Source organism: Monocercomonoides exilis (assembly GCF_001643675.1).
Source record: "Monocercomonoides exilis strain PA203 chromosome Unknown scaffold14-1859848, whole genome shotgun sequence".
In the NCBI taxonomy this organism is placed as follows: Eukaryota; Preaxostyla; order Oxymonadida; family Polymastigidae; genus Monocercomonoides; species Monocercomonoides exilis.
In genome coordinates, this window is record NW_027150559.1 from 1,159,665 (window position 1) to 1,183,209 (window position 23,545).

General features: G+C 38.2%; 6 protein-coding genes across 6 annotated transcripts; 4 read left to right on the forward strand and 2 right to left on the reverse strand.

Moving 5' to 3' along the window:
* Nucleotides 1-168: 168 nt before the first annotated feature.
* MONOS_2487 (uncharacterized protein) lies at nucleotides 169-1,809 on the forward strand (the record flags this gene model as incomplete). Its single annotated transcript, XM_067872411.1, has 1 exon — nucleotides 169-1,809. One exon carries the CDS (start codon nucleotides 169-171, stop codon nucleotides 1,807-1,809), a length of 1,641 nt encoding a protein of 546 aa, XP_067730429.1.
* Nucleotides 1,810-1,887: 78 nt separating this feature from the next.
* On the forward strand, nucleotides 1,888-2,298 carry MONOS_2486 (uncharacterized protein; the record flags this gene model as incomplete). The annotated part of the gene is made up of 1 exon (XM_067872410.1): nucleotides 1,888-2,298. The coding sequence occupies one exon, from the start codon at nucleotides 1,888-1,890 to the stop codon at nucleotides 2,296-2,298; it is 411 nt and encodes a 136-aa protein (XP_067730430.1).
* A 75-nt stretch (nucleotides 2,299-2,373) lies between these two features.
* Nucleotides 2,374-8,178, forward strand: MONOS_2485 (uncharacterized protein; the record flags this gene model as incomplete). The annotated part of the gene is made up of 2 exons (XM_067872409.1): nucleotides 2,374-6,398; nucleotides 6,530-8,178. The coding sequence occupies 2 exons, from the start codon at nucleotides 2,374-2,376 to the stop codon at nucleotides 7,785-7,787; spliced, it is 5,283 nt and encodes a 1,760-aa protein (XP_067730431.1). The 3' UTR covers nucleotides 7,788-8,178.
* On the reverse strand, nucleotides 8,169-9,904 carry MONOS_17377 (uncharacterized protein). The gene is made up of 2 exons (XM_067870291.1): nucleotides 9,440-9,904; nucleotides 8,169-9,381 (listed from the first exon to the last, which is right to left on the reverse strand). The coding sequence occupies exons 1-2, from the start codon at nucleotides 9,860-9,862 to the stop codon at nucleotides 8,602-8,604; spliced, it is 1,203 nt and encodes a 400-aa protein (XP_067730432.1). The 5' UTR covers nucleotides 9,863-9,904; the 3' UTR covers nucleotides 8,169-8,601.
* Nucleotides 9,905-11,645: 1,741 nt separating this feature from the next.
* On the reverse strand, nucleotides 11,646-13,393 carry MONOS_2484 (putative Pogo transposable element with ZNF domain; the record flags this gene model as incomplete). Its single annotated transcript, XM_067872408.1, has 3 exons — nucleotides 11,646-11,856; nucleotides 11,973-13,117; nucleotides 13,205-13,393. The coding sequence occupies 3 exons, from the start codon at nucleotides 13,391-13,393 to the stop codon at nucleotides 11,646-11,648; spliced, it is 1,545 nt and encodes a 514-aa protein (XP_067730433.1).
* A 3,298-nt stretch (nucleotides 13,394-16,691) lies between these two features.
* MONOS_2483 (putative Protein tyrosine and serine/threonine kinase) lies at nucleotides 16,692-23,300 on the forward strand (the record flags this gene model as incomplete). The annotated part of the gene is made up of 2 exons (XM_067872407.1): nucleotides 16,692-17,223; nucleotides 17,308-23,300. 2 exons carry the CDS (start codon nucleotides 16,692-16,694, stop codon nucleotides 23,298-23,300), a joined length of 6,525 nt encoding a protein of 2,174 aa, XP_067730434.1.
* Nucleotides 23,301-23,545: the final 245 nt, after the last annotated feature.

Below are 23,545 nucleotides of genomic sequence, written 5' to 3' on the forward strand. Positions count from 1 at the left end.
CAGTTATTTACATAACTTGATTGTTAAATTTTTGAAAGAGTGGTGGAAATGAGTTTTTTTGGAAAAAAGAAAATCAAACAACGATTTCAAATTCGAATCAGTGAACTAACTCGTCTTCCTCCTGCTTTGTGTGGAGCTACCTTTTCTGTGGGATGGGTTAGAGGTAACATGCTCTCTGCTTCAACAAGAAAATGTAGTGTTGATCATGGTGCTGCATCTTTTGCTCACGATATTTTTACCTTTGAAGGTCATATCATTGAACAAAAAGGAGAACCAAATCCCAAACCAATTATATTTTATGTAAAGTGCCATCTACCACCTTCAATTCATCGGGTTCTTGGTGAAGTTAGGTTAGATTTAAAGGATGTTTATTTAGCAAAGGGTATTTTTAAAGGAACTTTCCCTATTGCTAAAACATCCATGCTACCTGGGACTCGGTTGTCAGTTGAAATCGTGTCATCTGATCCAACAGCACCACTTGCTCTCATGCCTGATTCCACCTGCAGAAACGTTGTTGTTAAAGAAGGAGATGCTGCTGCAAAGCGTGGAGCTGAAAGAGCAGCAGCATACGAAAACGTAAAATTGTTTCCATTTTTCAATGCCGAAGAGTTAGAAAAACTTCGAGAACTTCAGCCAAAATCTCCGCAAATTAGTCCAGTTGTAGTTGAAGAAACGATTGAGCCTGCTGAGCAAAGCGATGCCCTTGTAGATCAACAAGAGCATCGCGAAGAGCCCGTTAAAAAAGAAGAAAAACAATCTGATGTTGATGAGGAAGATGAAAATGCTGGGAATAACCAGAGGGTACGTGAGTTGGAAGCAGAATTAATTCGCGAAAAGAAGCAGAGGGAAGAAGATGTCGAAGAACTGAGGAGAAGAAACGTTGAAACAGAAACAGTTTTAGAAAAAGAAAGAGAAGAAATTGCAAATAAAGAGATAAAATTTGGGAAAAGTCTTGCTGAAGCCAAAGAAGAGATCGAGAAACTGCACGTGGCTTTGAAAGAACAAGAATTGCAGAATGAGAAAAACTGTCTTGCTGAGAAAGAGAAAATGGCAGAGTTGGCTGAACTGCGCAAAGAACTGGAAGCGAAGAGCAGTGAAATGCAGATGTTGAATGAAGAATATCAGAAAGCAGAAGAGAAGATTCAGGAGCTGAGTCAATCATTTGAGTCCTCAAAGCAGTCTGTCGAAGTATCTCAACAAGAGAAAGCGAAGATGGAGCAAGAAATTAATTTACTGAAGGAGCAAGCTGAGGCAGGAAGAATGGTCAGTTCAGAAGTCGATGACTTGACTGAGCGGCTTTCAGAGCTTGAAAAAGAGCTTGAAAAAGAGAGGAACGAAAAAACAGCTATTGAAGAGAGGATGACTTCAGTAGAATTACAGCTGCGTGCTGACATTGGAGGAAAAACGGAAATGATAGCAGATAAACAGAAAGAGATTGAAGAATTAGAGCAGAAAATTCAGACTGCTCAGGGATCTTTAAGAGATGCTTGTCTGATGCATGAGAAGGAAATTTGCAAGTTAAAAGAAGAGCACGAAACCACTCAGAAAACACTGCTGAGCAAAGAAAACGAGCTCAGGCAGCTCGAAGACAAATTAGCTCAAATGGAGCAGAAGCATCGTGAGTGCGTTGACTCGAATGAACAGCTCATTTCCGCCAAGGATGCAGAAATCAGCCAACTGAAAGCAGATCTGAGTGTGCACACGCAGGAGCTGCTGGGTGCGCTTGACCGGCTGCAGAATGCGATTGACGCGAGCAAAAAGCTGGAGGAAGAGAAAGACGAGCTGAGCGGGCTGAACTCGGAGGCGTGAAGCATCAGCGACAAAATGAGGGCGGACTGCGAGAAGCTGGAGGAGGAGAACAGCGAAAAGGAGCAGAGAATCGCAGTGATGCAAGGAGAAGCAGAGGAATTGAATGAGCAGATTGAAGCGTTAAGAAAACAAGTGATGGAAGAAAGTGAAAAGAGGGAGGAACTGGAAAAAGAACAAGAGAAGATGAAAAGCTTGATCGAAGAGGAAAAAATGAGATTTTCTGAGGAGCGGCAAAATATGCAAGAAGAGATGGAAATTTTGATTCAAAATGCTCAAAGGGCTGAAAATGAGCTGAAAAGCCGAGAAAAGCAGTGGGTGAGTGAGATTGAAGAGAAAGAACGGCAATTGAAGCAGAATTTACAGGTAAGAGAAGCACTGGAGCAGAAAAACGAACAGAACATGCGGTTGATGAGACTGAATGCTAAGTTAGAAGCACAAGTCGCTGCTTTGGAGCGCGAGAAGGAGGAGACTTCAATGAAACTTGCTTAGATTGAAGAAAACTTCCAAAAAAGCAGTGTAAAAGCGGAGGCAGAGAAGAAGGAAATGGTCTTTACGCTAAGTGCAATGCAAAAGGATCTCGTAACAGAAAAAGAGCTGAGGAGGAAGATTGAAGAAGAATTCAAGATAGAAATAGACAAAAGCCAGACAAAAATTGAAATGATTGCAAATAAGAGCAAAGAGGCTATTAAAGCGTTGCAACAGAAGGAAAACGAAATGAAAGACTTGCTGAGCAGCCAACAGAAGACAATGAAGGAGGAGCAGGAAAAGAATGCGAAGGAAATTGACCAGCTGAAGGAAGCAAGAAGGGAAATCGAAGAGCAGATGAGGAAAAGGGAAGAGGCGATGAAGTTAGAGAAAGAGCGGTTGGAGGAGGAAGTGGCTGCGGCAGAAGCGGAAGCAGCAAAAGAGAAGGAAAAGAAGGAAAAGATGCGCAGCCAGCTGGCTATTTTGATGGATGGCCCGGCGACAGAATCAGACAAGGCAGAGATCATTGCAGAAGAGAAGGAGAAAGAGGCAGAGGAAAGGAAGGAGCTGGAGGATGAGATCAAAAAATTGAAGGAGTTGGCAAAGAAGACGGAGGAAGAGTTGCGAGAGGAAAGCAAGAGAAAGTTGCAAGAGCAGAAAATGGAATGCAAAATGGCCATTGAACTTAAAGAAAAAGAACATGACGCAGAGATAGAAAACTATTGCGACATGGTTCAGAAACTGAAAAGGAAAATGGAAGTATTGCTTGCAGAAAAGAACGAAATCGAAATGCGAATGGATGCGCTTTCGGAGGAGATCGAAGCACATTCAATGGATGAAACAAATATGATTGAGCGTCTGAAGCGCGAACGTGAAGTGCTCCTGCAGGAAATGGAGGAAAGAGAAAGAGAGCGGAACAAGAAGTATGCAGAAGAGATAGCCCAGCTGAAGGAAGCGAATGAGGACGCGATGGATAGGCTGGTGCAAGGATTCGAAGAAGAGAAGGCGCTGCTGGAGGCGGACGAGATGCTGACAGCACAGAAGTTGGATGAGGCACAAAGGGAAAATGAAGCATTGCTCAAGCGGATTGAAGAACTTGAGAATGATGGCTTAGAATTGAGGGAACAGCGGAAGGAGGTGGATGCGCTGGTTGCAGAAAAAATGCAGATGATTGCTACTTTGGAGCAGGAAAATAACAACTTTGAGATGGGACTCGCTGAAGTGGAAGGGGAATTTGCAGAAAGATTCAAAAAACAAAAGGAAATTTCCTTAGCACTTGAAAGCGAAAGAGAAGAATTGGTGAAAAGACACTTGAAAGAGCTGGAGGCTCAAGAGAAGGAGAAGCAAAGGGTTTCGGAGCTGATCAGCGCCTTGAAGCAGGAAATTGAAGAGCTGCAGAAGGAAATAGATGAAATCAATGAGAATGTTATTCAGGAGCGGCAGGCGGAAGAGGAAGAGAAGAAGAAGTTGGAGCGAATGATTGAGCAGCTCAAAGAAGAGCAGATGAAAGAAAGCAAAGAGAAAGCCGCAAATGCCCAGGTTTTGCTGGAGACGCAGCAGATTTATCAGCAGAAGGAAGGGCTGCTGAAGAAGGAGATTGAAAGACTGAAGGGAAATCTGCTGGCTGTGGAAAAGGAATGCAATGAAGCGAAGGCGAATGTGATTCAGTTGAGAGCAGAGAACGAAGAGGTCAAAGAGAGAATTGAATCAAAAGCAGCTGAAGAAACTGCTTTGGCAGCCAAATATGAGAAGGAAGAGAAGGAGCTGAGTCAAAGAATAGAAGCACTTGATGCTTTGCGGAATGAATTGAAGAGAGAAAATGAGGGACTTAAGAATCGATTACAGAAAGCAGAGGCAGAAAAAGCAGAAGCCGCAGATGCTGCCAGAGAAGAATTGAATGAAAAAGAAGAGGAGCTGACGATGGCGAGCGAGCAGCTGTTGGATCTTGATCAATCAGTCAAAGAGAAGGTGAATGCGATTGAGAGATTGAGCCAGCAAGTGAGGGAGTATGAGGAGAAAGAGGAAGAAGAAGCCAAAAAAATGAAACAGAGGAAAGACGCTATGATGCAAACAGATCAAGAAAAGAAAGAAGAAGAAGAAGAAGAAGAGAAATTGGAAAAAGATGATTTGATCGAAGACGCTGCTTGTGATACTTCAGATTTGTGCTTTATGGAAGAATTTGGTGTTCAGACTGAAGAAGAAAGTGTTCAAGGATTAGCTGTTTCTAATAACGCTCCACAAGAGGAATCAACAGAAATGAAGATGACAAAAGACGAGCCTAATGAAAGTGCAATAAAATCTGACGAATCATCCAATGAAGCAGAAGAATTGAATGAAAAGAAAGAAAAATCACAGAGCGAAGCTGAGTTTATTAAAGAAGACAGTTTGGAAGCTGAGCTTAGCCACATGCAGTTTCAGCTGAAAATTGCGCAGAAAGAAATCGAAGACGAAAAGAGCAGAAGAGAAGCTGCTGAAAAGGCGCTGGCGGACATTCAAGAAAAGAAAGCTAAAAAGGAAGCAAGAAAAATGGAAGAAGAATCGAAAGAGAAGGAGAAGAAGAAGGAGGAAGAAATAAAGGAAAATACTTTGTTGAGTGAACAAGGCAAAGACAATTCAATATTAAAACAAGCAGAACAAGAATCTCTTTCTGTGAAAAATCCTCCGTCTCCTCGTTCGTCAATAGCAATCTCTACACAAATACAAGAAATCCCGTTGAAGCAGCCAACGTCTCAGTCATCATTACAGTTTGCTTCAGATGCTGCGTCGCTTCTGATGTGGAATCCAAATGTGCCATCTTCGCAGAGCTTTTATTCCAAACAGCTTTCTGAGTTTATCTCCACTCTGCCTTCAATCCTGTTTAATTCCTTGTTTTTATACCCGCATCTCTTTATTAATTCTCCTTCTGCGTATTCTTTGCTTGTCCCCATTCCAGCTTCATTCCCACCGCTGCCTCAGCTACTGCTTGTAATGGCCCGACCAGAAACGCCACTGCACATCATCAAGTATCCTCCAGTCACTGAATACCCTGTCACATATGTTCGCAGCATTCCCTTGCGTTTTGCTCTTTCTGTGCCAGCTTCTTTTTCACCGCTCCATGTTGCAGAATATTCGGAAGATGAAGGCGGATCATCTGCTGCTCCGATGTGTGTTCCGCTGGCTGCTGTGCTTCTCTGCCGCGTCTGCTTCCTTCTGTTGAACAAAGACCAGACACCACCGGTACCAGCTTTGAAACATGCTGCCTCGTTCTCAGTGTCACCTATCCTCGCTCCTTCAAACGTCCCTCCGCTTCCTCTGGACTCTTCTTCTTCTTCTTCTTCTTCTTCTTTGTCTTTGTCTTCCTCTTCCTCTTCCTCTCCTCATTCTTCTCTGACACATTCAGATTCCATGGTGGATATTCACAGCCCTCGCGAGCCTCCGCCAATGTTCCGTCTGAACGAAGCAGCCGACTGCCCTTCTCTGCGCCATTGCTTATCTCTGCTGCTTTCTTTGCTCGTGCCAGCCATCGTCCGCGACTTGTCTGTGTCTTCACAGTCGCCTCTTCTGCACTCAGCTGCCTTTTGGCTCGGCATCTGCTTCTGCCTCCTCTCCTTTTTCGCGAAGATGAGAGAGAGCACAAAAAGCCCTGTTGCTCTTGCTGTTGCTGCTGCGACTTCGACGCCGCTGCGTCAGAGCGTTCCCCCTCGACCTGCTCAGAAACGAGGACTGCACTCAAAAACTGGATCGTTTTCTTTGCGCTTTCTTTCGCGTTCGTCATCATCTTTGAACTCTCCTTTGGCGGCTTCTTCTACTACTTCGTCTTCTCCCCCACCTTCTCCTTTGTCTGTTTCTTCAACTTCTCCTTCACCTTTTTCCTCTTCCTCTGCTTCTGCTTCTCCATCTCCTTCTTCTCTGCAGCATTCTTCGAGTTCTCTTCGGTTCAGTGAGTCTAACTCCTCAATGCTGCTTTCATTGCTGAATACAACCATTGAGCTTTTGCTTAGCTGCTGCAATTACATCATCCATCGGGTGGGCAAGTTTTATCTCCAGACAGAAATGAACAAGCATGTTACAGTGGAGATTCTGAGAGCACTGGAAATGGAAATCAGAGGGGGATTCAAGCACACAAAGAATGCAAATGTGTTAGAGTTTGTTATTTTCTTTAGTGTTGTTGTTTCTTTAATATTGGCTGTGAAAAAAAAAATAATTAACATATTTCTTTAAAATCGTTTGATTTTCTCTCTTTCTCATTGTCAACTTTTGTTTTTCGTTCACACAGATATTCTGACGACACAACAGCTGGTCTACTAGCCACATTAACCAGCATCCACGCCCACCTTCAGAAGCTGTCATCACCCGACGACCCTCAAAAGCGAATCTTATCCACCTCTGTTGTCGATGCCATTATAGCTGAGATTCTGCAACAGTACTCAGCATCACTGGCCAACCACCTTTTGAACTTCGAGACACGCTTCTCCGTCTCAATGGGCTTCCAGCTGCGGATGATGTGCACAGAGATCGGTGACTGGGTGCGCCTGCACTGCCCGCGCCTCAGCCACCCAGCCTCACTCTGCCGCTCGTCTTCCAAACAGCCACGTGCAGCTTCGCCTTCAACTGCCTCGTTGATGTTCGTTCCGCCATACTCGTCGCTCGACGACCTGCTGAATCCGCTCTGTGAGATGAGCATCGCTCTGACGACGGACATGACGCTGCTGCTGTCGTCTGCCACGCGCAAGGAGCTCTGCCGGTCGCTCTCTGTGCGTGCACTGGCAGTGCTGCTGCAGCGCATCCAGCCGTGTCCCATGTCTGGCACCGTCCCACCAAAGGAGGTGCTCGACGACATTGTGGTGCAGCGCCGCTTTGAAGAGAAAGAGGCGCTGTGGGAGAAGGAGACGGAGTGCCGAGCAGCAGAAGCTGATATTTGCGCAAAGCGAGACGACACGCTGATAGAAACAGATGCAATTAACGTTGAAGTATTCAATCACATGCTGTATGCAAGTAATTTTGTGCATGTTGCTCCTGCTGCTTCCGCTTCTTCCGTTGTGTCTGGAGCAAGTCGTATTTCAGCGTGTTCAGCCACTTCGGATTCAGCTTCAGCTTCGTCAAGTTCGAGTTCCTTGTCAGATTCTGTTGCTGAATCAGTGGCCACACAAGAAAAGGAAACATCAACAGTCATTTTGATTGAGAAAGAAGCAAAAGAAGCAAAAGAAGATGATCAGCCAATGACGGAAGATGCGAAGCGCATGGAGGAGCAAAAAATGTTAGCGCAGTTGACTGAAAAGATTGAGCAGCATGTGATTGATCAGCTTGACAGCCAGAGCAAAAACAAAGGCAAAGCCAAGGGAAAAGTAAGTGGTCAACAGGGTCTGCTTTTGTCGCCTGTGCAGTCTGCACATCGCAATTTCAAATTGCTTTGTTCATCGTTGACTTTGTTTTTGGAGCCAAGAAATTCAGATAATTCGACGTTTCCAAGTGATTCTTCATTTAGTTTGCTTGACTGTAAACTTCAGACAGTTCTGTCTATGTCTATTGTTTAAATGTTATATATGTAGATTTTGTAGATTTTTGCTTTTCGGAAAATGATTTTGATATGTACATTAAACTTTTATTGGTCAGATCGTCAATTAGTTGATTTTTCATTTATTACGAGCATGCCTCTTAATTTATTGTTTTATTTTGTGTGAAATTGTTCGAATTCGATTTGTTTTAATTATAAAGATGTTTCCTATTAGTTTCTTCTTCTTCTTTGTTTTTCATAAAAGTTTCTTTTTGATAAATAAATCTCTCTCTTTATTTTTTCGATAACTTGTGTTTGGTGTAGTTATCCTTATATTTTTGTTTTGCAGTCCGAACATTCTGTCAAAATTCTTCATTTTGTTAATATTTTTCGTTTCTCATTGATATGTAAAAAACACTAATTGATTAATGCAATGTCTTTTTTGGAAACAGTGACTTTAAAATAAAATCAAAAATATCAACTTCCTTTTTGAAAATCAACTGAGCGAGGAAATACATGCAGATAGCAAAAAGAATAACATGACAATATAACTATGAAAGAAAATATACGACAATAAATAATTTTCAAAACATATTAATCAAAAATAGCTAGAAAATCACAGACATAGTTTTGAGACAATTGTTTATGAAAAATCTATTTTTCGTTCATTTTGAAAAAATGAAAGGAATAATAAATGAAAATGAAAATGAACAGTCATGAGAAAAAACATAAAATAATAATAATTATTATTATTATTATCCTATTTCTTTTGGTTCATCAATCCATTTCACTTGCAGATTCAAAGCAACTGTCCACTGGAAAAGTCCACAAAATATAGCAAGAAACATGTTGTTTCAATTAAAATGAAGATAAATGTCAATTTCATGAGGCAAAAAATAGATAAATTTCATTTCATAAGTGTGATAGCTGATGATTGCATCTTCATATCCTTCTTCCTCCATTTTTTCAAATATGTTTCTTTTTATCACTTTCTGTTTGATTCTATTTTCCTTATAGTTTTCTTCTTCTCCTTTTGTTTCATTTGTTTCGTCAGACTCATCGTCCAATCTTCGTGAAAGAAGGTGAAAGAATTTCAAACATGCCTCCGTTTTCTCTCTTTCCGTACTTAAAAGCATTGTTTCTTCTAATATCAAATTAAATGCACCGCCTTCCAGCAAATATTCAATTTTCAAACTCCTATTTTCAATTATTCTGTAAAAAAGATAAAAGTATTCAAAAGTGATTTCTTTGAAATTTTTCTTTGATGATCTGTACACTTTAACAATGTTTTCAATCAGATGAATATTATCTTCGCCTCCACGACATCTTTCAGAAACGTAATATTCTATAATTGATAAAGTCCATCTTTTAATTGTCCACACATTTGGCTTTTCTTTTTCTTTTTTCGCATCTTTCTTCCAATCCACTCCTCTATCAAGCTCCTCTAATTCTCTCGCAGCTTCACTCACGAAATGAAGCTCTTCCACATATTCTTTTAATTCTTGTTGATGGACAATTCTGTAAAACAAAAACTTCCAAGTCGATTGATATGCAAGTTGAGTGAGGTTGCGATGTTCCTGGTGGTATTTGATGATTTCCACAATCTGATTCAAATACAACTCTTTTCTAGCTTCCTATAGATTCATTTTAAAATTAAATAAAGATTAAAAAAGATGTAATGATCCATGATACCTTGACATTTGACAGTTCACTCAAAGATAGCAAAGCCATTTCTACGTCTTTTTGTGTTTCTTCGTTTTTCTCCTTATTTGAAGAGACTTTTAAAAGACAACGTAAACAAATTGAAAGAAATTCATCTGTCTCGTATATTCCAAATAGTAATGCATAACATTCACAAAAATCAACCAGCAAATTTCCATTCATATCTTCTTTCTTTTCTTCATCAATTATCATAGTTTTAAATTGGTAACGCAACCAAGAATCGCAAGTAAACGAAACGTGAACACGTTTCAAAGCTTTTAAATATCCAACACGTTTTGATATCAAAATGAAATTTTCCAATGAAATTTTCTTCCCTTTCATTATTTCTTCAATTATATAATACACATCGTCATTGTAGAAGGATTCCAATTCTTTAATATTGATTTTGTTCATTTCATTGTAAATTTCATCAAATTTCTGTTTTTGTTCAGAAGTTGTACAATGTTCAAGTCGAAAAAACAATTCTGTGGATTAGATATTAGCGAAGAAAAAAAAAAGAAAGAAAGAAAGGATATTTAAAAAAAAAAAGTAATCATTAAAACCGAAAATGAAAGAAGTCTGATTATGTTCTTGTTGATAAGGTCTAAGGTGTTATTTCATCCATAAATCAAAGAATCAGAGCGTTCAAATTTGTAAAAATTTTTTGATATTTCATTATTTGATGTCTCAAATTTAAAAAGAAACAAAAGATAAACTCATTCATATTTATGTTGAGATTTGCTATTACGATAATTCAGTTAAAAAATAATGGTTTTATTTTTTGAATGCATCTGATATTTGATGCACTGTATTTGTCAACTCTATTCATCATATTATTAAAATTATTTAGAAAAAAATCTTTGTGTAAAATTTTCTCATTTTTTTTATTTTTTGTTTTCTTTCTCTTTCTATTAAAATTGAACAAAAAATGCATATTTCGTTTTTGCAAGGGTTTTCTTTTGTTTTTTTTTTTAATTTTTCCATAAAAATCTGATCAAGAATACAGAATTACGAGAGTGTGACAAAAGAATAGAAACGATAAGTGTGTCGAATCTGCTTCATATCCATTCTCTTTTAATTGCAAATTCATTTTTGAAAAAAACAAATGTTCTCAGAATTAACAATGAAAAATTTTCATTTTTGCAACTCAAGTCGAACAAATAACAAACAAGATGGATGCAATTGCTGAAAAAGGGGGAACAAATTTTTTTCAAGAGTTATCTTCAAAAGAAGAGGTTTTAAGTTTATTTATTTTTTGATATTGAAACATTCCACATTTGTTGTTAAAATTATTTATGTAGAATTGTTTTCTGAAACAGAGCACTTCCACTGAAAGAATATATTCAGAAAATCCACAAATTGAATGGAAGGATTGAAGAAATAGATAAAAGTGAACTTTTTTTATATTTTTTCAACAGAAATATTTTTGTGAATTTTCAGAATGATCAAAGAAATGAAAGCGCATTTGGACAATGTCCTGATGTTATTAAAGCAAATAGGATATTGCAAAATAATCAATAGAACAATTAGAAATGATGCATATTCTATTCATTGTCAAAAAAAAGCCAGAGATGATGATGAAAATGAGAAAATAAAAAGATGAGAAGCTTATGACTGATCATTGCGAATGTTATCTTTTGCTTAACGAGGAGCTTTTGTGTGAAGTGCTTTCTATTTGCGTGCCCTGTCTTCTGAAAGTTTCTTCGAAGAAAGAGGAAAAAATGGAAGCTCAAGGGGAAGTGGAAGTGGCATTGCTTGCATTGAGCAAGACAGGATATCAAGAATGAGTGTTTATATTTTTCTTTCATTATATTGATTTTTTTCCCCTATATTTCTAATATGTTTATCGAACGAGAACTGTCCCATTGGTGCTTAACCCGCACCCTGGTGCCAAACCCGCCCCCTCTCAATTTTGCAAAACACAAATATAATTGTTTTTATTTCTACAGATTTCTTCATATTCGCTTAAAAAAAGAAAAGGAATATATGATTGAAATGAAATGATTTCATTAAAATGTTCTGCAAAAGTTTATAAATAATTAAATATCAATCTTCAAATAACTTTGAACAAAGCATTCTCCATTGTCGCTAGAAGTGAGAACAGCAAAAGCATTATTCATTTGTTTTTCTTTATTGATCTCAACATTTCGCGGTTCCAAACTTTTTTATTGATAAAAGAAAGATCGATAGAAAGAAACTACAACGACAAAGAAGAATAATATTTTTTGCGATATTCAATTTCTTTTTTACTAAAAGCCGGTGAAAGTGCTCTTTGAATTGGCTTTTCAATTTCCATTTTTCTTCTTTCCTCAAAATAGCTTCCTCTACTTACATCATCGTGCACGATTTCATATATTTTCTTTTTCTTTTTCTGCTTCATTTCTCTTTTATCTTCATCTGAAGTAGAGCTTTACAAAATAATAAAAATTTTTTTTCAAAAATGCTTTGTTTAAAGGTTGAAGAAGTCGAAGAAGCTTTTAAATTTTCAATTTCTTTATATTTCGATCGAATAAATTCAAAATACTTTTCAGCATCTTCAAGTTGTTTTTTCAACTCAAAGCTATCCAAATCTTCAATAATTGTTGTTGAATTTAATTCGTGATCATCAGATGGAGAAGAACAGGTAGGAATGTTTGATGAAGTTGATTTTGCGGAGTTTTCTTTTTCTACAGAATAAATATCTGATGGTTTTGATGAAGCTGAAACACTTTGCCTTTTTGGTGGAGAATAGCCTCCAAAAAGTTTTTCACGCCAATCTTGAGACGAAGAATGAAGATCTTCTTTCAATGCAGAGGTTTCAATAGGTGCTCCTGCCACTCTTGAGAGCACAAGGGCCGCAGCAACAGGCCAAACTCCTTTCTTTATGAATGCTGCTTTTATTGTTGAAAGTGTCCATGCAGATGCCAAGGCTTCAGGAAGAACTTCTGCGAGTTGTGTTCGATAAGAAGAGAGGGAGAATGGAGATGGAATGACAAATTTGTTGTTCAATGTTGATTTCAGTCGAGAAAAGATACAGGAATCGCACGGTTGAAGAAAGTGTGTCATGCTGGGTGGGAATCGCTTCAAAATGATGTTGTTTTTTTCAGCGGCTTCTATTACAAATTCATCATTATGTGTTGAATGATTGTCCATCAACAGAAGAGCGCTATGAAAGCTGGTTGGTTTGACTTTCTCTGCGATTAATGGAATCCAACAATTGATCATGATATGTCTGAAGATTTCTTTCGAAATCCACCCCGAAGAAGAGTTGATATATCTGATATCAAATGATGATAGAGAACGAAACTCTTTCGGGAGTGTTTTCTTAGGGAAAAGAAGAAAACGAGGCAACGAAGATCCGTCAGCGCAGACACAGAGGCAAATTGTGGCATTCGGTTCTTTTGGAGGCGATGGAACGGCTGGAGGAGTTTGATCTTTGAAGCAAACAACCAATTTTGATGATGATTCCCCGCAAGTGATTGAAGTTTCGTCGAAATTGCATATGTCGGATGATGTGATGTTATAGTCTGAAATTAAAGCTGACAGTTCTGAAAACCATCTGCTAATTCTTTCTTGTGACTGTGCTTTGATTTTTGCAACTTCTATTGGCCTAGCAATAGCGGCTTTCAAAATTTCGCTTCGTAGAATTAATTTGTATGTATATTTTTTATTGATCATTTTCAAATCATTCTTAGTTTTTGGATCATTTTCAATCAGATCAACACACCAAACCATTTAAAAAAGTTTAAAAAAACTTTGAAAATGAATATTACAAACCATGTTTTGCACATCACGAATTCGAACAATTGTTTGGTTAGACAATAGAACCAAAACTTGGTTTTCAATTGTTTCCAACTGGTTGTCTGTGAATATTTGTGGATGTCCATTCCTTCCGACCTCTCTTCCTGCTTCCTCTGCTCTTATCCCTCGTTTCCAAGCATCCTTTGGAATAACTTTGGCTTTCATAGCAGTTGAATATTTAACTTTGAAACTCTGCCGAATTGCAAATAGCTTTTTTGATGGGGATTTGAACGCGCGATGTTCTTAGTTGCCAGAACTCTGTTCAATTGAGATGATGATAATTCTGTTTTTTCTGTCATCAAAATTGGGAATGATCAATTACTCCAGAATTATCAAAATTAATGTTTCTATCATAGGCAATCCTTTTCAGATGGATGGTTTGTTATTTTGTAAATATATATCTTTATTGAAACAATGAAATTATCAACTTTCCAAATTTTTGCAGAAAATCAAATATGGGAATGAAATAAAAAATAGCAACATTCAGCTGGAAGAAGACATGATGAAGAAGAAGAACGATTGTTTTTTCATTATAAAACACAATTTCGATTGTTTTTGAAATGTTTTTATTTCTATTGTTTATAATAATAAAAAACAACAGAATGCTGCATTAAGAGGGGGCGGGTTTGGCACCAGGGTGCGGGTCAAGCACCGATGGTATTTGAATGAAATCAAAGAAATCATCAAAAATCATCAGGAACGCAACAATCTTTGAAAGTTCGCATGTCAGCGTGCTTGGCGGTTGTTGATAAATCGATTATTTTTCGATGTGAATTTAGAAGAGGTGATTGTGAATGAGCTGCATTTTACGAGAGAAGCAAGAAGAGAATTGGTAGAATCGATGAAATGTGTAATTTGGAGAGAAGGGAAGAGGAAAAGGGAGGAAAAATTGAGAAAGAAAAGATCATCATCGGGAGATGGTTATCAGAAATTTATGATTTCTTTCATTTGTGCAAATTGAGGAATGAAGAATTTTTCGACTTATCAACAGCATTGTGAGAGTGTTTCGAGCTGCAAGAAAAAATAAAAGAGAAATTTGCGACTGGCGCATTTATTCCTTGAGGAATGCAGCAGAAAATAGAAATGTGAACGTTGAAGGGTTTCAAAAAGTCGGAGCTGTTGATGCTGTTTAGGAGTGACACAAAAACGAACAATGCATGTTATTTTTTATGAATGTTTCAAGGAAATTGAAATGGAAGAAGAAAGATGGAAAAGATAAAGCGAAAAGAAAGGACCAAAATAGAGATGTTTGAAAGGATGAAAGAAGAAGTATGAAGATTGCGTTATCGAACTGCACTTTGCCCAAATCAAAGGAGTTCATCGCGATTATTATTTGAGCAGAAAGCTGGAAAGCTATTCAATACATCCGGAAAGAAGATGGCTTTTTTTCATTGAGTTCGTGTGACACATCGTCATCTTGGAAATGTGGAAAAAAAGAATGCGGAAAAAAAGAAAGAGAAGAAGATGAAGCATGATGATAACGGCAGGAAATAAATAAATGAAAAGAAATATGAAGAAAAGAGACAAACCATGATATTATTTTTGATTCTGAAGAGATGGCTTCAGCTGGATTTGCTGTATTATCAATAAAAAGCATTTGATTCCCATTCATATCAGTCTTTACCCTGTTGATGTCTTTCGCTTCTTCTTCTTCTTTTTCTTTTTCTGCTATCACTCTTACTTGTCTTCATTGCTTTTATCGACATTTCAATAATAGACCATTTTATCCACCATTTTTGCTTTGACTTCGTCTTCATATTCATCTTCATCTTTGTTCCGCAGGTTGTTCGTTGGAAGCGTTCAAAGGATGCTATCAAACATATACAGCTGATTTATGCTGCAGTTGCTGGGTCGTGAGAATGCTGAGTGAGTGAGCTTTGGGAGAAGACAATGTGAATGTCTTTGGTTTGGATCGCTGTTGGAAGAAGAGGGGAAAGAGAGGGATATGGAATAATATTCGAAAGAATGAAAGAGGAGTTTGGGAGAAGAAAGGAGGACGAAATGAGGACGAAAGAGGACAAACAGTAATAATTGGAGATTATTATCTGAAAGAATGAAAAAAATGTCAAACAGAAGCATTTTTTGGGGAGAAGAGGTTGTTAGGTAAAAAAGAAATTGGATGACAGACGAGCCAGCTGTCTCTTACAGAAAGGCAATTTACACTCACAAAAGACTGCTTGTGAAGAGGAGTCATTCGAAGCTAGAAGAAACGCAGGCGCGAAATAAGAAACTGTTGAATCTGAATGCGTTCATGTGTCACAATTCTTTTTGAACTGTTTGAGGTTTCAATGAATTGTTTTCTTTGCTGTTGGAAATGTTGGAGCCGAAATAGGAAAAAATGAATGGTTATATGTGTTTTAAATTCCAGTTTTTTACTTCAGGAATGTTCCTTTGCACTTCAACTGTAAATGAAGCATGCGATAAAAAAAAAGAAAGTCTCATCACTTTTGAAAAACAAATAAGTGAATAATGAATAGAACAAATATTAATTTGAAAAGTTTGTTAACAAAAGTTAAATGAATTTTTTTTAACTTTTGTTTTAATATTCATTTTTTCTTGTTTATGTCCGATATTAATTTGCAGAATCATATTTATGTGAAAAATTTTTGATCAAATAATATAATATTTAATCAATTATTTAATTATCTGTTTTAATTGGGCATGAGCGGATGTTCGCTTTTTTTGATTTGTCTACTCATCGCCAAAGCGTTTGAAGAACAAGATGTGTTTCGATTTTTTGAGTCAGAACAACAGGATACTTGCTCTGAAACATATCTGCACAATAACCGTGCTTATTCAAATAAAGGAGGCCCAGAAAATAAATATTTATGTTTAAAGAACGCTCATGCAAGTTTGATTTTACTAAGTATATTTTCTGAAGTGAAAGGATTGCATCAAGTTCCATCAAGTGCGTTAAATTCGTTTTTTGAATTCTTCAACTCCTCTGCTTTATTACAAAGTATTGCAATTGGATACACAAATTATCCATTTATGATAATTACAGGAAAATCAACTGTAATTGTGGATTCCTGCATTTCTCACCAAAAATTGGTAACTCCATTTCATTTGCAAAGTGGGACAATCTGCCTTTCAAACCTGAGTTTGATCCCCCAAAAGAATCTTTGTCCTTCCAGCCTCATATTTTCATCTGATGATTCGAATTCTGTCATTTTGAGAAATTCCATCGTTGCAGATCTGACTGTTTCATCATCGGACTATTTCCTGTTGTCTGGAAAGAGCAAAATGAAACAGATTGATCATTGTGCCTTCAGTAACATGTCTGTGAAATATGACAAGAACAGTGATTACCAGATGGACCATTCATACTTGTTCAGTTCAATGGAGAACAGCCTCATTTATTCGTGTGTGAATGTCTTTGAAGGAGGGATTTCGAGTGGATCTTATTCTTCACACGAATTTGTCTGCAAAAACACAACAATAAGCAACGGGAAAAGAGAAACAAATGCTCTTCAGAAAAAAAGAAAAACTGAATATTACAGATAGTCAATCGTTTTCGTTGTGTGAATGGATTGATTGCACAGCACCACAAGGAGGCGCTCTTTATGTTCATGACAATGAAAATGCTATTCTCACTGTTGAAAATTGTTCATTTTCAAGATGCATTTCTTCAACAAAAGGTGGAGCAATATATGCTTTGAAGATTGCAGAATGTATTGTGCGACACACAACATTTGCTGAATGTTCAGCACAAGCCACCTCGGACTTTGGAGGAGGAGGAATTATGGCTGAGAATGCGTATGTCCAGTCAATGGTTGATGATTGCTATTTTCAAAACTGTTCTTCGGGAAACGATGGAGGGGCAATAAACCTACGACCAACAATGACAATTAAACAAAAACGTTGCATTATTAATTCTGTCTTTTTGCTTTGCCATTCAACACTTGATTGTGGAGGCGCTGTTATGCATTGGAACTGCACTGATCAAGTTGTAATTTCAAATTGTTTATTTTATCATTGCTCTTCATTTTATGCAGGTGCAGTTTGCTTGTTGCTGAATACAAATAATAATGGTATTTTGTTTTATTACTGTTTCTTTCATAACAATACTTGTAATGAAGGTGGACGTGATATTATTCTTCATGGTTCAACATCTAATAATATTGATCCAACTTGCTATTCGACAAGGCAAACATCATACAGAGTTAGTACAAATTGGAATCAGACTTCAGACAGAAGCGAATGGCTTCGCAATGATTTTGGAAATGTGAGATTTGTTTCTTCAACTGATTCACAACCAAAAGGCAACGACACATATGCTTGTGGAATTTATGAATCATATCCATGCAGCACGATCAGCCGTTGCCTCACACAACTCATTCCAGACTTGGTTCCCAATGTAGAAGTATCTTCGGGAACGATTATCGAAACAAATAGTTTTGATTGTGGAGTCAACACTTTTACTGTTTATGGCCAAAGCAATATGAGCACAGCAATCCATTCAGAATTTGAAGCATCTGGGTTGTCTCTATTTTCAGTCTCAACAGGCACATTGGCTGCCAGAGACTTTGTTCTTGTGCATGACTCGGATCATCCGAATAATCGTGGGTCAAGGCTGTTTGAGATAAGTGGAGCAGGAGGAATGAGCATCAGCAGAGTGAACATAACTTTTGGGAGCAGACAATCAGCAGAAACAGCATTTTCGACAGAACTGATCAATGCCCAGAATGGGATGTTTCAGATGGAACATGTGAACTGGGCAAAGACGATTTCCAGAAATTCACTGTTTTCGCTTTCTTCAACAAATGAGATTTCATTGGCACTTTCCGAGTGTGCATTTGATGGGATTGAGAGAACAACGAGCGGAGCAGCTGTAATGTCATTTTCCAATGACAAGGTAAATATCGATATGGATTTTTGCACATTTAAAGGTTGTGGAAGCAGAACATCTGCTGATGGGGGATCGATGATGCTGTGCGTTAGTGATAGAAATGAAGTGAAAGTGAAAGGCGGTAATTTTGATGAATGCTATTGTTCAGCATCATATGGACTTGGAGGAGGAATCCTTCTTCGATTGCTGAATGAAAATCCCAATTTCATGATTTCTTCTTCATTCGGAACAAACACAGCCAAATGGGGGAATGATATCTTTGTTATTTCACCCAATCTGCAAGCAATCGCCAATCTTCAAAAGATTTCTTGCGTTTCAGCCACTTTGGATTCTTTTGACAAAGTTCGAGGATATGACAATGGAAACAACAGTGTTGCCATTCCTCTCTGCATCTATCTCCTCCCCACTCCAGAAGAAATACATGTGAGCAACGTCGAGGCATCTGACCATTCTCATTGTGGAATTGTCCAATTCCCTTGCTTGACTTTGAAGCACTCGCTCACAAGGCAAGAAGCTTCAAAACGTGTGGTTATGAGTGGAATGATTATGATGAGCGATGAATTGGCCTTAGCTGGACAGAAACATGAAATCCGAGGAAATGATGATCAAAGTGGTTGGACAATCTCTGATTCAAGTTCAACATCCAATTCATCGATGATTTCAGCAAGTGTTGAAACAGAATTATCAAAACTCATCTTTTCTCTTCCATCTTCCCTTCCTCTTCACTCCACTTTCATTTCGTCATCTTCATCATCAATAACTCTGTCTCAATGTTCTCTTTCTCTTCAAGATCCATCATCAGAATTGACATTTCTGTTCTTGTCTGTTGAGTCAGGGATCTTAGCCATCGACACATTCTCAGCTTCATCAATTGTATTGAGAAGAAATCCTCTGATTTCATTGTCTGGAAGTGGAACAAATACCGAGTTGATGAGCACTCTGTGGTTGAACATGACGAAATGCCATTTCACAAATGTGGAAAGATCAGCGGGAAGTGGAGGCTGTGTGAGTATTGACAACAGCAACGATGAAAATTCAAATGGTGAAATAATTATTGAAGGATGTGATTTTGATGAATCCTCTGTTTTCGCTGATGGAAGCAGAGGAGGGGCCATTGATGCTCAGTTGAAAGGGAATACGCATTTGGATATTATTTCATGCACATTCACAGGATGCACAGCACCAGCTAAAGAAGAGAAGACTGGGTTTGGAGGAGGAATTGCACTGAAGCTGATTGATGATGATTCTTCATTTGTGATCTCATCCCCTGTTTTTGATGCTAGCAAGCCAAATGTTGCGAAATATGGAAATGACCTGTTTATCGAATCATCAAACTTGACAAAGAGCATCACAAACTCCTCCCTTCCATTTGTATCTGAGCATTTAAATAACATTTCGTTGGATTCATTGAGCGGCTTTGATGGGAGCGACACAACGAATGCCATTCCACTGCTCAATTTCTGGCGAGCGATTGGGTCAGAGATATTTATTGGGAGCGAAGGTTGCGATGTGTGCGTGTGTGGATTCTCAGATTATCCTTGTCTGTCGATGGATCATTCGTTGACAAGACTGGCAGAAGGAAATGAAAGGAATATCAACATCATTGGAAAAGGGAATCTTCAGAAAAGTGTTGATGTGAGTGGAATATCAGTGAAATCGGATAAGAGCAGCATGTGCTCATTGGAATGTGTCTTATCACTTGAACCAGTCCAAGATACTGCAATGAAAATTTCTGGAATTACATATTTCGAACTGATAAACTTTGTGATTCCATCGTCATTCACGAATGGGCTGAATGTTTTGTTACAAGTTGGATCGAGTGAAGGATTGTTGACTGTAAAAGATTGTTCATTCAGCAAAAATGAGGAAAGCAGAGAAGAAGAAATAATAAACTTTGGGTTGATAAAAGCAGATGGAGGAATAGTTCAGTTGGAATTTGTGACGATTCAATCACTTTGCTTTTCACAAGATATTATTTCTGTGTTGTCAACAACAGCATTGAACATTAATAATCTGACAATGAAGAATGTTGAGCTGGAAGGAGCAAGCGGATTGAGTATTTCAAAGAGTTCAATGAGAGAAAAAAATGAAATTGATCAAGATGTTCTCGTTGAGTGGAGCTCATTCGAAGAAGTCACTCAGAACACAATCAATGATATTCCTATCATTCGAAATGATAATGATGAGCCATTGAAAATTGATATCAGAAACACAACGATGAAGAGATGCGGAGGAACAAGGTGTAGAAAGGGTGGAGGTATATTTTCTGTGTTGAATGAGGGAGGAAAGTTTGACTGTTCATTTTGCATGATATCTGAGTGTTTCTGCTCGACCACTGGAAGAGGAGGGTGGCTGTTTTTGGAAGGAACCTCGATAGTTGAACAGCCTCTGAAGTTTGTTTTATCGAATGTCACATTCAGAGACAATACTGCACAGAGGGGAAGAGATGTTTATGTGAAATGCTACTCAATTGATGCACAAATAGTTGATAGACAATTCTTACTGGATTTCAGAGCGCCATTTGAGAAGGAGCTGGCGATTTGGGGCTGCACAACAGACTCGTTTGTTGGGGAAGAAGATCTTCTGCTGATGGTTGTGAAATACCAGAGTGAGACAATATTTGTATCAGCTGTTGCAGAAAATCACACAGACAGCAAGCAATGCGGAGAATTTGAAGCACCATGTCAATCATTGAATGTTGGAGCGCAACATATCGTGCCATCGAATTATTCTCAGCTGCTAATCTCAAAGGAAGCTGTGATTGTTGGAGAATTCAGTGTACAGAATGTAATCATATATTCATTGCAATCAATGTCGGCTTCTCTCATTCATCTGAACTGGATTGTTGCTGGTAGAGAAAATCTAATCACGACCTCAGAAAATGTTCGGATTGAAAGATTGAAATTCAACTTTGGGCAGTTATTTTCTTATTCGGGCAGTTCTATCATTCACAAAGCAAGCGGACAGCTTTCTCTTTTATTTGTTGATTTCTCTTCTGCTGGATTGTCAAGCAACAATCAACCTGTTGTTTTTCTTAATTCAACATTGCTGAGCATCGAAAATGGAATTCTTCATGTTGACAACTGCTCAGTGTCACTCCTATCATTCAAGAAGCCTTCGTTTCTGCTTTGCGGAGATGAGATATCATTGAAAAATGTGAAAATGAATAATTTTGAAGCAATGGGGAATGTGTTTGTGATTGATGGATGCAAAAAAGTTGTATTCAATGGAATTGATGCTGATGGAGTGAAATTGTCTGATGGCTGCATCTTTTCAATAAATGATTCAACTTCAGGAACAATTTCCGTTGGAGGCTCCACATTCAATAACTGTTCAAGAAATTCAGAAGGCACTTCTGTTTTCACTGCGTTTTCAACTTCTGCTCAAATGGCTCTTTCTAATTGCTCTTGCTCAAACTGTAGTTCCATGTCTGGCAAAGGGAGTGTTATGGAATTGAGCAATGCGATTGATGCTTTGATGGATTTATGTCGATTTGTTGGAGTGCTTGGAAAAGAAAGTGAAAATGAGAGAAACAATAATTTTGAAGAAATATGCAAATGGAATGGGTCTCTGGTTCATTCAACAAACTCAACAATAATGATGAAATATGTGACAATATTGAATACTTCATCAGGTGGATTATCGGTGTTAGCTGGCAATATAACAATCGAGAAAGGAGAGTTTATGAACAACAATCCATTCATTGAAAAATATCCATCACTTCGAAGAAATATCATATGCTCAGATTCTGCTTCACTGTCTGTCTCCAGCTTGAAAGGGGGAGATGGAGTGTTGCCCAATTCTTCTCTTTGGATTCTGGATGATGGATGTGATTTGAGAGGAATAGCAGGAGAAAGATCATCTCTTTTCTTCATTCCCAGACTGGAAGAAGTTTCAGTGAATGAGAATGGCAGCAACATTGTTGTGAAATTCAGGGGAGAGCTCTTTTTGCCATGTGATTTGTCATTCAGACTTGTGTATAAAACAGGAGATGTTGAGTTGGTTGAGACATATCAATTTGAGGAACGCAGTTTTGTGTCAGAAACAGAAGTGACTGGGACAATCCCATCAGAAAATATTTCAATGATTGCAGATGAGACAGAGGTATCAGTGATGATTCTGTTTGGGAAGCAATTGGCTGCAACCTCTCCACAAATACTGAAGAACAAAACAGAATCAAAAAAAGGAAATGAAAAGGTGGTTGAAGGAGGGAATGAAGTGCGATCATCATGGATAATAATAGTTATTATTGTGCTAATTGTTTTGTTTGTAGTTGTGCTTCTGGTATTTGTTGTAGTCATTGTGCTGCTGAGAAAGAAACTGAAAGAAGCAGAAAAGAAAGTTGAAAATGAGAAATCAGAAAACGATCAAATAATGGAAAAGATTGAGAAGAGAAGAGGAAGCAATGGAGGAAGCTTTGAGATGAATGAAATCCCATCAACATTACTGGAAGGGATGACGAGCCAACTTCCACTTCTCATTGACAACGATGAAGAACTTCCAGAGTCTCCGTTAATGGCCGATGAAGAGCTGAATGAAAATGATATGCCAGATTTGGAATCTCCATTGCCATTTCCCGAGGAAGATTCTGCTGCTGGAGCACCAAAATCTCATTCGCTCAGTGTTATATCAGCAAAGAAGCCATTTCGAGAGAAAGAGAAAAAGAACATCAAAATATTGCATTCGGTCATTCATTCAGTTCAAGGTGATTTCACGCTGGGAACAAGAGCGATGGATGTTGTTGATGGGAAAGAAGTGGTTTTGGCAGTTGCAGAGCTGTTTGGGCATTTGATTTCAGTTGGAGACGAAAGAATGGAAATGATGGGGAAACAGCTGTGCCCATATTCAATCTTTGTTGAGGAAGGAAACGAAAATGAAATATACCTATTAACCGAAGAGCTGACTGATGAAAAACAGAAAGAGGAAATGAAGCGATGGAAGGCACCTGAAGCGGTAGATGAAGAAGAGGGAATTGAAAAGGCAGTTGTTTTCACACTTGGACTGATTCTCCATGAAATGACAACAGGGGAAGTGCCTTTGAGCGAATGCAATGCAGAAGAAGCGCAGGAAATGATGAGGGATGGAGTGCGACCGCTGACAGAAGGAATCGAAGGAGAAGATCTGGTTGAGCTGATGGAGAAGATGTGGGCAGATGAACCAAATGACAGACCCATGTTGGCAGAGGTGATTGACTTGTTGAAAGAGCTTGAGGAAGAGATTTGACGCTTCTTGGTTTGATTTCTTTGTTTCTTGTCTGCATGCTTGAAGAATGGAGCAAAACTTTGGAAATGATGATTTATAAAAACATCTCAGACCTTGTGATTTGTTTTAAATCCGATCCAATTGAACTTCCTGATCGTGTGGATAATTATATTGAAGGGTTCATCAAATTTGTGTTTCTGTGCGATCTTTTCACGATTGTTTCATGTGTTAATCTTTTCGTTTTGACGTTTCCACATCTCTCAGAC

What these genes read in the sequence shown, in the direction of transcription:
- MONOS_17377 (XM_067870291.1), bottom strand. Translation starts at nt 9,862, where the DNA reads ATGAACAAAATCAATATTAAAGAATTGGAATCCTTCTACAATGACGAT. An exon ending in GTGAACTGTCAAATGTCAAG is followed by an intron (nt 9,382 to 9,439) that starts GTATCATGGATC and finishes ATGAATCTATAG; the next exon opens with GAAGCTAGAAAAGAGTTGTA.